Below are 19,201 nucleotides of genomic sequence, written 5' to 3' on the forward strand. Positions count from 1 at the left end.
GTTTTGTTTTGGTGCCCGAGTTTGTTATGACTTGGGAGGCGCTGACAATGCGGCGGGGTTGACGCCTCGCACTAGAAATGGGTCAAGACCGCCCGGCGATGGACCGTGACGGCCATGTATCCAGCACGTATAATATTCCAAATTTTCTCGGCGCTTTTGAAGCGGAAGAGAAGGTGAAATCGCTTTTTGGGAGCGGTAAAATCAGCAGAGAGAAGTTACCGCGGGACGAAGAAGAAAGAGGAGTAGAAGAAGAAGAAGAGCAAACGCGGGATGCGGAGAACAACAATAACAACGGAGGCGGGGGAGAGGACGGCGGGGTGGACGCTGTCCAGTCCATGAAGGAGGAGTTGCTTGCTCCAACATCTCCCTTGGACCGCACGAGTCCGGACGGTCAAATGCAGGGCGGCGAGGAGGTTGGGCAAGGTGACATAAACGCCGTTTGCGACGATAACGAAAAACCGGGGCGCGGCGAGGTTCAAAACGAGCCTCCCCCCGTGGAGTTAACCCCATCGGACACTGGGCGAGTTGATATACTTTCCCTTTTGGAAACTAATCGAGAAAAATGTGATACTAGCCTAAATCCGGACGTGACACCAAGAGTTAATGATCATATTTATTGCACTGTCTACTGTATCGCCAACGAGGAACAGCATAACACTGATATACCCCAAGTTTGGGGCAATGAACTGACTTCCGGGTTGGACGGGGGGCTCGTTTTATACACCGAGGAGGACCTGGTGGACCCACTGCGCGGGGCTTCATTACTACGAGCGGGGACCGACGCAGACGTCGAGGCACAACTGTGTCGGGTGTGTCTGGAGGAGAAAACTATCGTACCCTTGCCATGCTGCCGGAAGTTGGTGTGTGACGAATGTTTGACACTGTACGTCACTTCTCAGGTGGGTACTAAGGAGCTTAGTATTGTTTCCAACTAAGTTAACCCTTTCTATGGCACTCATTTAATGACATTCATTCCTACGCACAGTTAAAATGGATTGGACGTCCATCGCCGTCAATGGCAGCCAATGAGTTAAAAATAATGGGGGGGAAAAAATAAAGGGAACGACGGACAGACAGACTTGTAGTTCTTAAAAGATAAATGTTAGTATTAGTTATAATAATTTGATATTGAAACTAGTGCTGCAACGATTAATCCATTAACTCGAGTGTTCGATTAGGAAATAAAGATTCGAAATTTTGCTGCTTTAAGTATTCGTTAATTTAAATTGGCGTTGTGATGGTTTGTTTTGAAAGTGTTTGCATTTAGTTTTATTAATTTTGGTGGATACACCGTCTCATTTCACATGGTTGAATCCAACTGTTCCCTGTTAAGACCAATATAAGCTAAGTTTTTGTTTGAACTAATTCTTTTAATGGATTTGTAACTTAGTTTATAGCTATATTTTGCCTTTTTTTGTGGGAATATGTGTCCGAACCATTTGTTAAGAGCATTGTATAAAAAAATAAATAAATAAATAAAGTTTGTGTTTTATAGCATTTAAGCTTGCAGATTTTTGTTATGCAAGTTAGCCAATTGTTCTTTTGCTGTACATAGATCCTCGTTTATTTATCTTTTTATAGCGTTTAAGGCTCAGCTCAGGTATTTTAATTTTTTATGTTCCTCATCCGATTATTCGAACTAACTAGTAGATTAATCGACTACTAAAATAATCGATAGCTACAGCCCTAATTCAAATTATTGTTGATGATGCAATGCACTCTGGGCGGTGACGTCACTGGGCAGCGCTGCCGTACTTCCACAGTGTCACTCGTTAGCTGCATAAACATGTCGTCGGTTCTGCGCTTCCAATTTGAACCCGAGCAGAAAAGTAATGAGCAGGACGGCACTGTCGATATTTCACAAAACGAGCAGCATTAGCAATTAAATGAAGGTCTCCAGCGGGATTTGAAACCGCGTTTTCCGTGTAATAGACGAGCACGTAGACCACAGGACTGTATACTTCCGCGTGATGTTAGTCATTATTTTCCCCATAAAGCAATCGCAACCCACATGCGTTGTCAGACAGAAAATGCAACTGAATAGAAAGTGCTGCTGTCAAGACCACGGAATTAGAAAACGCGGCTGACTTCAGACAGCAAGTAGATAACAATAACAAAGGGATTGCGTAAAAGGGTTTATCAAACACACAGGCTCCGTGACAGGTCGGGATCAATTAAAAAGAAAAAACTGAGGGAAACCCACGGTGAAAAGCAGACAAACAAACAAAAAACACAAGGCAATGATGCAATTAGCAACTGATGGATATTGAAACGGTCAAATGGCAGCAAGTCGGTATCTCGGCAAGTCGCCTAGGATCGGTTTAAAGACACTGCTGAAGAACTGGAATTGTATGTAGGTACAGCGTTGGGACCTCATTCCACATCTCTGTTACAAAACAATCTGACCAGCACCAGAATGTCATGGCCCCCTCAGTAGGTCAGAACATAGAATTTAAATCAGTGGCAATATATGTGTTTCTAATAGCATATTTTAGTAAAAGAGAACAACTATGGCTTATTAGAGCCTACAAGTCCTTTAAGTCCGAGGTTCACTTTAAGAATGCTAAAGGGTATAGTACAGAGCCCAGAGGCACTCCACCATTACATTTTGCCATGCTGTTGTTCAATAAAGTAGAGTATAAATACTATTCGGTTTGAGCAATCTTGCCAGTAATTTTTTTTTTTTTTTTAATAACAATTGGAAATGGGACAATTTACAAAAAATAACTCATTTACTTGGTCTTGAAGACAATTATTTTAGAAAATACAACATTTTGAGTAGTTTTATTACACATTAAGTTTTCAACTCTTACATTTTGATGTAAAAAGTCCCACAGATTTTGATGTAAAAAGTCGCACAGATGTGTAAATTTATATTAGAAAATTGTTTTAACATCAAATAAATTCTCTTTAAAATATATTTTTAAATGATAAAATGTTATTACCTAAAAAGTAACTTTGGAAATTTAGGGAATTTCCTATCAATTATAATGTTGCACACATGGCAACACGTGCGTTTATAACACATGTTGCACAGTTGAACCTGCCTGACCTGTTTGGTGACCTTTTTTATTTCCCTTTTGAGGTTGTTGTGTCCAAAACGCCATGCCGGTGAGTATGACTCACAGTAGCCAATACTAAGTGTCTCTCACTTTCCTGCTATGTAAAATTTAACCTGGTCATGTGATGCATTTTCAGGCCAATACCAAATCTCAATAGATAGAACACAGGAACATTGCATTGCATCTGTAAAGACCGATTTCATGTATGTAAGATGGTGTAGGTGTACCTAATATTGTGGCCAAAGACTATTTTCTAAGTAGATGTTCGCTATAATGAGGAACATTCAATTCTCAATGCGTCTGGTCCAGCCTTCCATTTATGTAACACTTAACCGCATTATGTTGTGAATTATTAAGCATTTCCTGTCTGGGCAGTTTTCCATGCGTGATTGCATCAATTCAGAAATGCTGAATCACAGAAGGTTATTAAAGGAATTGTTAACCTGGAGTGAAAATGATGGGGTTTTTTTTTTTTTGGTTGTTGTGTTGCTGGGCAGGTGCAAGAAGCCAAGGCGTCTATCCGCTGTCCTATCTCGGAGTGCAGCGGGATGCTGGAGAACGCCGCTGTAGAGTCGTGGCTTGGCCCCGAGGACGTGCTGCGCTACCGCTATTTCTTGGAGCTGAGTCAGCTGGACAGCAGTACCAAGCCCTGCCCCCGCTGCAGACGATTCACCTCGCTCGAACGAGCCAGTCCTGCGCGCTCCGAGCAGAAGTACAAGGTGAAAAGGGGTCAATTTGGTAGAGTTTGAAAAGAGAATCGCACAGTTGTAAATGTCTTGTGAAGAGGCATTTGCTGTTGAAGTTGTACCATGGATCAGTTCCCTCCAAAATGCAGTATTACACAACGATCTTTTTTTAAGATGTCAAAAAAAAAGTAATTTTAATTTCAATAAATCCATAAGAAAAACAATTTAGCAACCAAATCCAAGCATATTTGGTAGAGTATGCACTTCCTTTAAGGATGAAACAAGATATTGTAAAATACCTATTCTTACCTCTGTGACCTTTGACCCCCAAATTCTATCGCCACTTTCATTTCATATTTCAAACATACTGTATAATTCAAGTTCATCTATGACCCTGTTCTTGAGTCATCACAAAATTCCGTTTCTGACCTCTGTGACCTTTGACCTTACTATCCCAAAATATAATCACCTCTTCCTTTTCATAATACAAACAAATCCCAAAAAGTTTAATAATAACCCCTTTATTCGTTCCGGAGTTATCGCAAGTCCTTTTCTGATTTCTGTGACCTTTGACCTTACTATCCCAAATTACAATCCCCTTTTCGTTTTCATAATACAAATCCCAAAAGTTTGATAACAACCCTTTTATTCATTCTTGTGTTATCGCAAAATTCATTTTCTGACCTCTGTGACCTTTGACCTCATGACCCCCCCAAATTAAATAACCTCTTCTGGCTCATAATAAAAACATCATGTAAGTTTTATAATAGCCCTTTATTACATCTTGAGTTCATGCGAAACTCCTGACATTTGACCTCATGACCCCTACATTTTATCATCTCTTCTGTTTCATAATACAAAAATATCATGCAAATTTTCTACTAACCCTTCATTCAATCTTGAGTTATAGTGAAATTTCTTTGCGACATTTGACCCTCATACCTCAAAATTTAATCACCTCTTCCATTTCATAATACAAACATGCAAGTTTGATAATAATCGCTGAGTTATCTAAAACACAAACAGACACATGGAACTAAATACTGTACATACCACTGCTTCCGGAGCAGCGTTGTTTTTGGCAGCTCTTTTAATTTTCTTATGGAAGATAACACGTATTAGTATTAGTCACATTTTAGTCATTTCAACATGTGTTTGTCTTCGTCGAGTTTTTGTTGACGAAAACGTTTCGTCTAGTTTAGTCAACGTTTACTCAAAATGTTTTCGGCTGTTAAAATTAGAAGTTTTGGCCCCAAAACAAATGAATAAAGATTTACAACAATTTCGAATGAAAATTGAAAGACAAGCACATATTGTAGCATCTACAAGGTCTACGCCAATTTGGTGATAAAACACAATCAGCTGGGACTTTGTATTATTATTATCATTATTTTCAATTAATTATACCCACCTGGACGCCATGAACGGTGTGAATTGAACGGTGTGAATTTAAAAAAAAAAAAAAAAGTTGTCTGAGAGTTTAAGAGGATGCTTGCCGTTAGCATTAGCCTAATACTAACACAAACAGAAATGCTATGTTAATGTTACAAGTTACATTTAAGCCTGAGTTATACTCCCGGGTTGCGGTGACGGCGCAGCGACTACTGCGTCATTCGACATTCGATAGTTCTGCGGTGAGGGAACGCGTTGCTCTGTAATTCACCACCAAGCCACTAGAGAGGTGTGGCGTTATGTTTGTACGGTTTGGGGGCATGCTTGTTGACTTCCGCTAGTTGGAGAAAAAATAAACAATGCAAGAAGGTTTCGAGGCGGTCTGGCCGACTTTTGATGCCAAACAGAGAGTTTTAGACTCGGGTGGAGAAAGCTAGCTGTGGCGGCTAGCTTCAAACTGGCGTCGAGCACTGCGTTCAAGGTCTGCAAAGCCCTCCAGCCTGATTTGTTTGCCGTGTCCAGCAGATTTCTGGCGTCTATGGAACTTCCCAAACTGCGTTGGGAGCCTTGATTTTAACGTTATCATAAAAAGCACCGAGGCACTCTCAATCAGTGATGATGTATCGTGTTTGAACTGTCTGTTATTGAAAATTAAAGATCAAAACAACTCTTTTGACACCAAATCTGTGCTTTATTCTTCATATACTTGAAGTGTGACACGTAAATAAGTCACAGACTCACAGCAAACATATGTACGCAATAAAGTGCACCAACCAAAAATATGACATAAAGTGATAAAAAGTTGGCAGTTTTTGGCCGACTGGGTCACCGCTTCGTGAGGCCACTCGATTCCGAACACACATGTCTCGGTCGTTCTTATTTTTTTCGTATTTTTTTTTTGTTTTTTCAATCGCCTACCTTGCCATTTGGCAATCACAATAATGTCTTGACGAGACTTGCTCTTTGATGATACTCCCGTCGGCTTGGTCCATTTTTGCGTGTAGAAAATAATGTTTGATTCTATTCTACAATGGCGGTGATTTCGCGCTAAACCGGAAACAACAGTCTGAGCGGACCAGTCACAGTCCGTTTCTGCCACGTCATATGCGTCTACACGACGCAAAGGTTAGAAAATTCGAGAGGCGCGCGTCAGGCTATGGCGCAGGGTCGTAACTCGGGTCTTCCTTGACGGCGCAGGTCTGACGCGGAAGTATAACTCAGCCTTCAGAGACCTTTAAAGGCTAAAGCAACATTGCATATTCTCTCTTGCAAAGATTAAAAAAATAATAATAATAATAATTCTACCATGTGTGTTTCAAAACAAGCAAGCCTGGAGAGGACAATGGTGAGTTGGGGCGCAGCACGTCAAATGAGTGACCCAACCAGACACTGCCACGATGCAGGCTAGCTATACATAAAAATGTCACACATTGTGAACATGTGACTGAAAATATGGCGCATTTTCATCTAACCAAAAATTGCATTCGTCTCCCAAGTCAAGTTATAAGCTCGTTATCGTCATGAAAAATTTGTTTGTCGACGAAATATTTTCGTCATCCTCACCGTTGACGAAAACAAGACTGTTCCATAGTTTTCGCCAATTGCCAGAGTTCACAAGAAAAGAAATCGGAAAACTAAATGTGTACCTCATTCACTGTAATCTGCCCAGTCAAAATAGATTGGATGTCTATCGCCGTCAATGGCAGCCAATAATTAAAACAACCGTTCCATCTATTTTTTTTCTTAGATCCAGTGCAGCGACTGTCAATTTGTGTGGTGCTTTAAATGCCACGCTCCGTGGCACCAAGGCATCAAGTGCCGCGACTACCGAAAGGGCGACAAACAGCTGCGAAGCTGGGCGTGCGTCATCGAACGAGGACAACGCAACGCGCAGAAATGCCCAAAGTGCATGGTAACCAACAAAAAAAACCATCTCGACTTGAGAAATCCATCACACTAACTGAACTTAAGCTGCTCTCGGTTTGTTTGACAGTAAACTCCGCTAAGCCCGCACTTAGCCGAGCTTAATGCGCGCTTAACAGCAAAGCGAGTCGGCCATTAACTGTGCATTTGTGCAGATCCACATTCAACGCACTGAAGGATGCGATCACATGGTGTGCACGCAGTGTAACACTAATTTTTGTTATCGCTGTGGTGAGCGCTACCGTCAACTCAGGTGATTTCATTATAAAGACAAGAAAAGAGTGATTGATGGATAAAATCTGTTAAATTGTAATCCTTTTTTTTTTTTTTTTTTTGTCTGTTAGGTATTTCGGGGATCATACGTCCAACCTGAGCGTGTTTGGCTGCAAGTATCGCTATTTGCCAGATAAACCGCATCTCAGACGCTTTATTCGAGGGTCCATCTGTGGTGAGTTTTTATTTTGCGTCTTTGTTTTTAAGTACGAATGAAAATCTGAGGCAGAATAGTTGCCAGTTTAATAGTAAGGAGATGATGAATGATTACTAAAAGTTGTCATGTTATACTGTTGTGAGAAAAAAATTCTGGAATTGAAAGGAAAAATAAAGTCTTGGTATGATTAAAAAAAACAATGACAAAAAAATTCTTAGGGTGAAAAAGCATGTTAAAAAAACCTTATTAAAATTTATATATGGCGGAAAACACAGACAAGGCTGAAAAAGCCGTTTCTGCTCTTGCACCTTTCTTTAAAAGAAACTGCTGTAATTTAAGCCAAAAGAACTGTTGTGTTTGATAGAACAATATGTCTATATGCTGCCATAGCAGATTCATGGCGCATGAAGCCCCCGAACTATTTTTTATTTGTTCGTTTTACCCTGGAAACCCCCGTTTACAGACGTCGCGCAACCGCTTTTGTTTCAACCTGGCCATAAAAAGAAGGTAAGTTTACCATGTTTCACCCATAAAATCCCCCCAAAATCCGGCTGTGGTCATTCACAGCTGTGTCTTGACACTTACTTTAAAAAATCACTTTAATCCATCAGTGTCGGCAGTGTTCGACAAGCCATATTTAAGACTTTTTAAGACCATAATTGAAAAAAATAAAATAAAACCCATGTCACATCAATAGCGGCAATATAATATGTACAAAGGATTTGAAGGAAAATTGGAGGGCCGGAAACACTTACGAAGTATATAATTTATTATAAATTATATATATATTTGGGCTGTCAAAATTATCGCGTTAACGGGCGGTAATTAATTTTTTAAATTAATCACGTTAAAATATTTGAGGCAATTAACGCACATGCCCTGCTCAGACAGATTTAAATTACAGTACAGTGAAATGCCCACATGTTAATTGTGTTTTGTGGAGTTTTGCCGCCCTCTGCTGGCGCTTGGGTACAGCTGATTTCATAGGCTTCAGCACCCATGATACCCATTGGTATCAACAATGGCGGGCTACTAGTTTATTTTTTTGATTGACAATTTTAAAAATTTTATTAAAACGAAAACATTAAGAGGGGTTTTACAAAATGTTAATAATGGCAATGCCATCTTGTTGATTTATTGTTATAATAAACAAATACAGTACTTATGTACCGTATGTTGAATGTATATATCCATCTTGTGTCTCATCTTTCCATTCCAACAATAATTTACGGAAAAATATGGCATATTTTATAGAAGGTTTGAATTGCGATTAATTGTGATTAATTATGAATAATTAATTTTTAAACTGTAATTAACTCGATTAAATGTTTGAATCGTTTGACACCCCTAATTAAAACCCCTCTTAATGTTTTCGTTTTATTAAAATTTGTAAATTTTTCAATCAAAAAAATAAACTAGTAGCTCGCCATTGTTGATGTCAATAATTACACCATGCTCACTCATTGTCCTCTAACCCATAAAATCATTTGGATCCAAGTGCCAGCAGAGGGCACCAAAAGCCAAAAAAAAACAAGTAACATGCGGACATTACACTGCTATCATTTTAATCTGTTTGAGCGGGGTATATGTGTTAATTGCGTCAAATATTTTAACGTGATTCATTTCAAAAATTAATTACCGCCCGTTAACGCGATAATTTTCACAGCCCTATTGAATATATAAAGCAATCGCTTCCACACATATCCAAGCGGTTCATTTCATTCTGGAGGATAAAACACCACGTGAAATATGAAATAAACCAACTTTTTTTTTTTTTTTTTTTACTTTTTAAGACTCCGCGAATACCCTGTCCATGAAGTTGCCATTTTACAAGTAAAAATGTGTTGCGTTAAGAAAAATTGTGAATTGTATTGTCATTTGAAAATGATTTAAAAGTTGGCAAATGTAATATTACAGAGTCTTGGTTTGGTTGCCCTATTGTACTTAACGGTATTGTGCATTTTTTTGTTTCGTGCGTCAGGCGCAAAAGTGTTACTGGCTCCGTTGGTGTTGTCGCTGGTACTGGTCTTGGGAGCCGTGGCGCTGGTCATAGGTATCAACTTTTTAAAATTTCCTTTATACTCATATTTGATCATTTACAGTAATGTGTTTCCAGTCTGTGTCTAATTCTCCTTAATTGATGTCATGACTACATAATACTGCCTGTGTTGTTTTTTCACTGTCCTGTAAAACTAATGATGCTCCTATCTTTGCGCTTAGGCTTAATTGGCTTCCCCTTCTACTACGTGTGCAAAAAGAGAAAAAGGCGCGCCACCTCTTCTTTAGGCTCCTGGCGCTTTTGACGTTGGAACGCCAAGTGAAAAGCTCCTCAGGGACTGCGTAAGACTTAAATTTCCTCATCCCCCGTTTTCCTGAAAAATTGCAGGAAGTTACCGGGGTTTTTTTTTTTTTTTTTGCACTGTGACCCCCACGCACGGCTTCAGCGCTTCTGTGCAGGGCGTGCGTGCGTCCTCATCACAAAAGCCAAAGCGCACAGTCAGCCGCTCGTATTGTGCCAAAACAAACGCAGATCGAGCTCGACCAACACCCCATTCCCACCAATCGTCGCGATGCCGCGCTAATCCTCGTCGAGCTGTGTCACCGCCATAACGTCTCGTGCCACCCGGGACTCCTGTTTTAAAAAAACAAGGGTTTTCAATGTGAAGTTAAGTCAATAGGAACAAGACGCTAATACGCTTTAATTTTGCTTAGCGAAAATGAAGGAAAAATGTGGGCAAACTTGAAACTTTACATGAAGCGTGTAGCGTTACTAAAGAAAATGAGAAGGAAAAAATTGGAATGTTACAAGGGAAAAATGTGCAGCTTCATTACAAAGAAAAACAGGAATGTTTTTGGAATACCATTGTAACATTGAAATATATGTTTTAGTTATTTTATTGGTAATGTTAGGTGTTAATGCTATAGCTAAACAGTTGGCATATCAAGACGGAAATTTTTTACTGTTACAGAAAAAATATGTTTATTCAAAACAAATAATGTTATATTTTATAGTAAAAAGAGAGACAAAAGGTCAGAATGAATGCTTAAATCCCGAATTCTAAATAGATATGGACGTGAAACGGTCTCGACTCTTAGTAAAAAGCAAAAAAAAATGTTCAGTTAGCATTTATTTTACGTAAACATGTCGAAGTACAATGCTAGTCTGTTAGTGAATGTAGCTAGCGGCCGCCTGATGTAAACAAAGCTTTTCCAGTTAAAATTCTTGTAATTAAATGCTTAAATCCCTGAATTCTTTATGGACGTAAAACAGTCTCGTCTCTTGGTTAAAAGCAAAAAAAAAAAACATGCAGTTATGTTCGTCGAAAACGTTTTTACGGTACAAAGAAAATGTAGAGACTTCATAATGTATTGGTGGGGCCGATAAATATGGGGCCTGCATTGTTGGCGAGGCCGTCAAAGCTGACCGGGTGGAATCTCAGTTAGCATTTATTTTACGTAAATATGTCAAAGTACAATGCTAGTCTGTTCGTAAATGTAACTGGCGGTCGCCTTATCTAACTAAACAAAGCTTTTCCAGTGAATATTCTTGTGAATAAATGCTTAAATCCCCGAATTCTTTATAGATTTGGACGTAAAACGGTCTCGACTCTTGGTGAAAAGCAAAAAAAAAAAAAAAGTGCAGTTAGCATTTATTTTACGTAAACATGTCGAAGTACAATGCTAGTCTTTTAGTGAATGTAGCTAGCGGCCGCCTGATGTAAACAGAGCTTTTCCGGTGAAAATTCTTGTGAATAAATGCTTAAATCCCCGAATTCTTTATGGATATGGACGTAAAACTGTCTCGTCTATTGGTTAAAAGCAAAAAAAACGTGCAGTCATGTTAGTCGAAAAAAAATTTACAGGACAAAGAAAATGCATAGACTTCATATATATTGACGGGACACGGGACGCAGGGTTGATAAATAGTGGCCCTGCATTGTTGGCGAGGCCGTCAAAGCTGACCGATTGGAATCACAGTTAGCAGTTAGCATTTATTTTATGTTAATATGTCGAAGTACAATGCTAGTCTGTTAGTAAATGTAGCTAGCGGCTGCCTTATCTAACTAAACAGAGCTTTTCCGGTGAAAAGTCTTGTGAATAAATGCTTAAATCCCCGAATTCTTTATAGATATGGACGTAGAGCAGTTTTGACTCTTGGTTAAAAGGAAAAAAAAGAAAAACCTGCAATTAGCATTTATTTTACGTAAATATGTCAAAGAACAATACTAGTCTGTTAGTGAATGTAGCTAGCGGCCGCCTTATGTAAACAAAGTTTTTCCAGTGAAAATTCTTTTGAATAAATGCTTAAATCCCCAAATTCTTTATAGATATGGATGTAAAACAGTCTCGACTCTTGATTAAAAGCAGAACAACCGTGCAGTTAGCATTTATTTTACATTAATATGTCGAAGTACAATGCTAGTCTGTTAGTGAATGTAGCTAGCGGCGGTCTTATGTAAACAGAGCTTTTCCGGTGAAAATTCTTTTGAATAAATGCTTAAAACCTCGAATTCTTTATAGATATGGACGTAAAACAGTCTCGATTCTTGGTTAAAAGCCAAAAACAAAATGTGCGGTTAGCATTTATTTTATGTAAATATGTCGAAGTACAATGCTAGTCTGTTAGTAAATGTAGCTAGCTTCCGCTACGTATTGCCAACTATGATGCCAATGCAGTAGCGGCTAATTTCTCCCATTAATTGTTTTCACAGCGTTTCAAAATGTATGCATGGTACGAAAAATATAATAATTACCATGAATCACTCCTGAGACAATCCTTCCTGTTTTTATGCGGTACAGCTTTCGTACTTTTTCAACAGAAATCCGGCATTCGATCACTGCGTGCGTGTGTTTGTGAATAGCTCCTCTTGATGTGGGCGGCCCCCTACTTGAATGCGAGGCGCAGTGCATGACCGATCCGACCCATCAATACCATTAAGAAGTCTATGGAAAATGTTAAAGAGTAAAAAGTACTTTTATGACAACATTTTATATTGTCAATCACAAAAACATCGGAATATTTACCAAAATACTAAATTACAAACTTTACATGTATTTTTATTGCTAACACCATCTAGTGGGTGGAGTCAGAAGCGCACACATTTTCCCCGTAACCTTCCAACTTCTCATTCCGATAAAATCTGCGTGTCATGTTACTGTTTTGACCCCATCATTTTGCTGTTTTTGAGGCTTTTACGATATCACTGGCTTTTTCATTTGTGTGTGTGTTTTTTTTAACGGTGCCTTACAGCTGCTGATGCAAAGTCAAACCCCAAATGAATGTACATACTGTATCAGACAATGAAGAATTATTTTGTTGCATTCATGTTTATGGTACATTCATAATCGTGGTTTTCAATTGAAATAGATAAGGATGAAAAAATTGTCACCCTGGTGGTGGTTCGTGGGAGCAAAAAAAAAAAGAAAAAAAGTTGCAGTTGCAATTTGTTGCCAACAGAAGGCAGTCACACTACAATGTCTAAACCGCACGGATTTTTTGAAAACAAATCATGACTTGATAGAAGTATGAATAAAAAGAAATGGATGAATATTACAAGTTTCTTTTTTATTATTATTTTCATTTGTTTTGAAATGTCACATAAGGCACACGTTTCACCTCTCACATATTTGGATCCAACAGCTGGACTGTGACTGCACTAGTAAAACACTGATTAAAAACAATCCGCTATGTAATCATTGCATGATGAAAGACCAAAAAAACATGTCCTCAGAAAATGTGCGCATATTCAGTGAGATAGATGTCCCAAATGGATTGGTCGTCTATTCCTGTCAATGCCAGCCAACGAATTAAATATTCATGTACGTTGATTCGTAGTTGAAATTGGTTGATTGGTGTGTTTTGGTCCAAATATTTTACACGCCCAATTATGGGGGAGTAGTAATTTTCTCGTTTTGCCATCATACAACATATAACTACATTACTGTACAATGCTACACAGTGACAAATGGTGTATTTTAATGTTCACCCTGAGAAATACAGTTGAATTAAAACCAAAAAAAAAGAAGCTAATAAAAATAAGACACATATTGAGTAAAATACTCTTAGTATTCCGACCATTGTATAGGTCATGTCATTGTATGTCAACTAATTCATAACAATAACATACTGTTTAAAAATCAAGATATATTTTAAAGGGTATTATAATACTAAGGGGCTGTGAGATATGTATAGAACCGTTATGTGGCAAGATAACAAATATTAGTAAAGTCAACAAAAAAATAAATCACATTCACGAGCAATTATCGAAAATAGATCGAAAAACATTTCCGAAAGTATTCCGGAAACAGCCGAATGGGGCGGAGACGTCACAACAAGGAAACAAAAGGTCGAGGCAGGTGCCATCGTTGTTTATTGACGAGAGAGTTGCGTTTGTGTTTTATCAAAAAATCGCTAAAATGGTTCAAACCTGTAATGCTATGTGGTGTACAAATAGCCATTTGTCGCAATGTAGTACCCATGAGTTCCCGAACGTGAGAAAAAGAGCTGGACTACGCAGACAATGAGTAAAGTTCATCCGTGCTAAGAGGGCTAATTTTGCAGACCCAGCCTCCGGCACGGTTTTGTGTTGTGCGCAGTTTACACCTGAAAGCTATTCGAACTATGGACAAATGAAATCAGGTTTTGCTAAGAAATTGCTGCTGAAAGCAGATGCGGTGCCCACCATACACGCGCAGCCACCTAAATGTCCCGAGATATCAAGAAAGAGGACGATGACTGGCTCTGATGAAACCACCCCAGGCTAACCAAAGGAGCGGAGCAGCCAAGCTCGAAATGGCCAGAGTGAGTACTCTTTTATAATGACTGGCTTGATTCAAAACCAGAATCAAGAAATCGTCAGAGAGCTCCAGTTAATTCGCGCTGAAAACGAGAAACTCAAGCAGGCGGTCGATGAGAGAGATGTTCGCATCAACAGGCTGGAAATTTTGGCTGACGATCTCGACCAGTGCCGACGCGCAAATGAGCTCATCATTTCTGGATTACAACTGACGCCTAGCCCAGGGGACACAGTGGCGCAACTGGCGATTGCTAAGCTGAAAGAGTATGGAATAATCATGGAACCGCTGGACATCCGTCGCTGCCTTCTGCTCCCATCTGGGGGGAGAGGACCGGCGACGGTGCTCATGAAGCTGGCAGACCACAAGTCCAAGACTGCCCTGCTTAACCAGCGCCACCACCTGAAAGGGTCGAAGATTTTTTTGAATGACAACTTGGGGGATGGGAAACTGATAAGCATATGCTTCATCCCGTCCGCCTTTGTCTTCTTCTTCGGTTCGGGGTATATCATATCACATTTTGTAATTGTCAATGATTGTCAATGATACTGATGATGATGACAATAAAATTTCATTCATTCATTCATAATAAAAAACATCAAGCATTGGATATAGGACTGGACACATGTATAAATTATCGCTCGTAAAATATATAGAACAAATCCTCTATTCCCATTCATATTTGTGTCTGTTGGCAGAGCGAAAACCTATGATAGCACAATAAATGATAAATATTCTATACATTATTTTGCGGTCACGGTTTATCAGCTTCACAAAAAGAAATGCAAAACAAACCATTCGGTGTTTCCCACACGATCTGTTGCTAGTGTTTCATCAGTGTGATTGCTCCCCTCAATAATCCTTTCATTAGGCTGCATTGGCTTTCGTTTGGGCTCAAATTGATAACCCAAAACACCAAAGAAAGGTTCATAACTCTCCTCGTCACCATTAGAAGAACGTTCGTTACGTCGGATTCGTCGCTGCAACTAGAAACAAAATTGTGACGCCATCATTCAGTACTAAGCACTGAGCCGGTTGTTTCCTTGTTGTGTCGTCACGCACACAATATGCTAGATTTCGGGGATCTCGGGTGCCGGTCGTTTTAGCTTGACAATCGATCCAAATTTCTATCATTTTCTTGGTGTTGCGATGTGTGTAATTACACGAAGTGGCATGATATGAATCCAAAATGCATGCGTTTATGGTAGGGCTGTCAAACGATTAAAATTTTTAATCGAATTAATTACCGCTTAAAAATTAATCACACAAGATGGATATATATATTCAACATGCGGTACATAAGGACTGTATTTGTTTATATATATATAACAATAAATCAAAAAGATGGCATTAACATTATTAACATTCTGTTAAAGCGACCCATGGATAGAAAGACTTGTAGTTCCTAAAAGATAATGTTATAGAGTTATAGAAATTTTATATTAAAACCCCTCTTAATGTTTTCGTTTTAATAAAATTTGTAAAGTTTTTCAATCAAAAAATAAACTAGTAGCCCGCCATTGTTGATGTCAATAATTACTTACACATTGCTCATGGGTGCTGAAGCCTATAAAATCAGTCGCACCCAAGCGCCAGCAGAGGGCAGCAAAACTCCACAAAACACAATTAACAAGTGGGCATTTCACTATACTGTCATTTAAATCTGTCTGAGCGGGGCATGTGCGTTAATTGCGTCAAATATTTTAACGTGATTAATTTTTAAAATTAATTACCGCCCGTTAATGCGATAATATTGACAGCCCTAGTTTATGGATAAATGATGGAATATTAGCATTTCCCCAGGTGTTGTCATACCCTTTAATAAGTCAACTACGGTGTACTTATTAGCAAAGGTGCGTAGTAACACGTTACATTTACTCCATTACATTGAGTAACTTTTTGAGAAAAATGTACTTCTAAGAATAGTTTTACTCAGCCATACTTTTTACTTTTACTTGAGTAGATTTGTAAAGAAGAAACGCTACTCTTACTCCGCTACTTTGGGCTACACTCGTAGTTATATTTTCCCTCTTTATTCTACATATTAGATTTTACTTTTTTTTTTTGCTAACGATGCCAACAGTAGCTCTACCAGTTTCACCAATGAGACGAAATCAGGAGGGGAAAAAAGTACCATGTTTCAAAAACGGTTGAAAAACAGTGGGAATTGAAGTTCTTCACTTCGACATTGGCAGCACCTTGCCACAAGATGGCGTGAAAGCACTACTTCTAATTTGACACTGAGCGCAAACACAGCGACCTTAGTCATGAATAACAAGAGGTCATGTTCCCAAAAAACAAATGTGTAAGAATAACGAAAACAAAGTGTTTTTTACATTTTTAGTTATTAAACGTCTTGTATTTTTTTGTATTGATTTAGATTTGTTTGAATTTTACCAATTAACCCAAATTGTAGTGGGGGAAAAATACACCCAACCCAAAAACCCAAGAAATATTCCTTTTTTTTTTTTTTTTTTTTTTTTTTTTTTTTTTTTTTTTTAATTTCAAGCCCAACTGTAATAAAAAAATAGTGGCTATCATCTTTAAACATGATTCATGTCCAGTCAGTGTTGGTCATCAATGTCAACAACAAAAGCAGATAAAAAAGTGTGTTTTCACAAATTTTCCCTCTTTTGCTCATCACCCGTGGACCTTCATTTCCATCCCACGCTGCGGTTTTTCCCTCTTGTCGCTTCGTCCCAGCGCCTCGGCCTCCTCCAGGGTGGACGTCAGCGGTCTGCCCAGCGTCTCGGGAAGCAATAAGGTCAGGACGCCGATGATGAAAGCCAGGATGCCCACGATGAGCTGATGAATAAGTTCATATTTTACGGGAAGAAAGTTGAAAAAGATCCGATATTTTAACGTGAAGGTAAACCTGAGGCAGGTAGACCCAGACGTCGGCCAGGTAGACGCAGAACGGCGCCACTACGCTGCCCACGCGGCACATCATGCTGCCGCTGCCCACTGCCAGAGACCTGACAAAACGGTAAGAATCTCAAGATTTCCATTTAAGTAGAAGTTAATGTTGCTAGTAGAGTCTACTAAGGCTCAGTCAGCCGACTATTTTTACGATTAGTCGACTAATCTCATAATTATTTATTTTTACTAATTTAGCAATGAAATTTTTGTTGACGCCTGTTAATTCACAAAAACACTTAAATTCTTTATTAAAGTACACATAAACACGTAAACAACAATAAATCACAAACAATGAGATCAAATGCTGATAACATTAACTAGTGCAAAAGAAAGGAATGTAAATAGATTCAGAACACTGACTTCGCCTTTCCAACATGATTCAAAGCAATTCTTAAAAAAATGCATTGATATTATAATATACTACTATATACAATAGTATAATAATTATTCATTGTCAATCAGATTTTTCATAAAGGGTGTCATTTTAAAGCTATTCTTAGTGTAGAATCTGAATTCTGACGTATGTGGGATTGACTACAGAAATCGTTAATATGACGAACATGACGTGCTTTTATTTTGAAATGTTCGCCGGAAGTATGTTCGCTAAACTGCTAACCGTAAGCTGCCAAACAGCTCAATCTTGGTCTCATCTGACGCTTGTGTGAGACCAAGATTGAGCTTTTTGGCAACAAACACTCTAAGTGGGTCTGGCGTGCCACAAAAGATGCGCATGCTGAAGAAGCACCTCATACCCACTGTGAAGTATGGGGGTGGGTCAGTAATGCTGTAGGGCTGTTTCGCTTCCAAAGGCCCTGAGAACCTTGTTAGGGTGCATGGTATCATGAATGCTTTGAAATACCAGGACATTTTAAATCAAAATCTGTTGCCCTCTGCCCGAAAGCTGAAGATGGGTCGTCACTGGGTCTTTCAGCAAGACAATGACCCTAAACATATGGCCAAATCTACACAGAAATGGTTGACCAGACACAAAATCAAGCTCCTCCTATGGCCATCTCAGTCCCGAGACCTTGTTTTGTTGGCAAAAGGGGGTTGTACAAAGTATTAACACCAGGGGTGCTAATAATTGTGACACACATTATTTGATGTCAAATAATTTTTTTCTTTATGTGGGATTTTTTCCCCACTGAATGAATGCGTTTGTATTGAAGGTTGGATTTTTCTCTTTTTTTCCATTAAGGTCCCATATTATTTGAATAATTAAAAAAAAAATTAGAAGCTAAAAAAAACACATCTTTTTCAGGGGTGCCAATAATTATGGAGGGCACTGTATGTCCAGCTCGGATCTTTTACATCCATTCAAAAGTGGGATATTTTGCCGGATATCACTAAATGACATCTGTTATAAGCATTCATTAATGCTCATGACAGTGTCATGTCATAATTATGAATGACTTATGGTGCCACTGTCAAATAAAGGGTTACCAAATACCATAACTAGCAATGAATGAAACAACTTGAACAGTAACTGAAGAAATAATTAGCACAGAAGAAAAAATTAGCACAGAACATAAATTTTGATTGTTATTTACACCTGTAGCGCTGCAATGCATGCTAGGAGGCATGTTGGGCAACAACAGTGTTGACAGCAGGTGGCAGTAGAGGTTGTCTCCTCCAAGAGAATTGTGATGGCCAAATGACGCTTCTTGAAGCAATGAAGCTTTACAGCCAATTGGTTCAAAGGTTCACGGTGGTTCATTTGATCTTATGACAGTCTTAGTTACAGTCTGATTTAAATCTCATTAGGATTTTAATCTCATGATTTTTTTCCTCGTAGTATGACAACAAATAACATTATTCTCCTAGTATTATGAATTTAATCTGGTAATATTACGATTTTAATGTCATATTACGATTTTAATCTCCAAATTATTAAAATATTTTTCTGGTAGTATTACAACTAGGGTTGTTCCGATCATGTCTTTTTGCTCCCGATCCGATCCCGATCGTTTTAGTTTGAGTATCTGCCGATCTCG

The 19,201-nt window shown here is 38.7% G+C and overlaps 3 protein-coding genes across 3 annotated transcripts in view; 2 read left to right on the plus strand and 1 right to left on the minus strand.

Annotated features, from left to right (window-relative positions):
* Window positions 1-15,402, plus strand: rnf217 (ring finger protein 217). The gene is made up of 7 exons (XM_057822615.1): window positions 1-899; window positions 3,560-3,781; window positions 6,888-7,052; window positions 7,219-7,316; window positions 7,408-7,511; window positions 9,475-9,546; window positions 9,714-15,402. The coding sequence occupies exons 1-7, from the start codon at window positions 78-80 to the stop codon at window positions 9,794-9,796; spliced, it is 1,566 nt and encodes a 521-aa protein (XP_057678598.1). The 5' UTR covers window positions 1-77; the 3' UTR covers window positions 9,797-15,402.
* Window positions 13,039-19,201, minus strand: part of slc22a16 (solute carrier family 22 member 16) — a 21,257-nt gene continuing 15,094 nt past the window's right edge. Inside the window, exons 7-8 of the mRNA XM_057822612.1 lie at window positions 17,164-17,263; window positions 13,039-17,093 (exon numbers count right to left, since the gene is read on the minus strand). Of these exons, the coding sequence (XP_057678595.1) occupies window positions 16,929-17,093; window positions 17,164-17,263 (265 nt within the window). The 3' untranslated portion in view covers window positions 13,039-16,928. The remainder of the gene's footprint in view (window positions 17,094-17,163; window positions 17,264-19,201) is intronic.
* The window catches only part of mettl24 (methyltransferase like 24), a 54,953-nt gene continuing 52,610 nt past the window's right edge, over window positions 16,859-19,201 (plus strand). The window contains exon 1 of the mRNA XM_057822620.1: window positions 16,859-17,274. The gene's annotated coding sequence lies outside the window, so the exon portion shown is untranslated. The remainder of the gene's footprint in view (window positions 17,275-19,201) is intronic.

This window comes from Corythoichthys intestinalis, chromosome 19, assembly GCF_030265065.1.
Source record: "Corythoichthys intestinalis isolate RoL2023-P3 chromosome 19, ASM3026506v1, whole genome shotgun sequence".
Taxonomy (NCBI): domain Eukaryota; kingdom Metazoa; phylum Chordata; class Actinopteri; order Syngnathiformes; family Syngnathidae; genus Corythoichthys; species Corythoichthys intestinalis.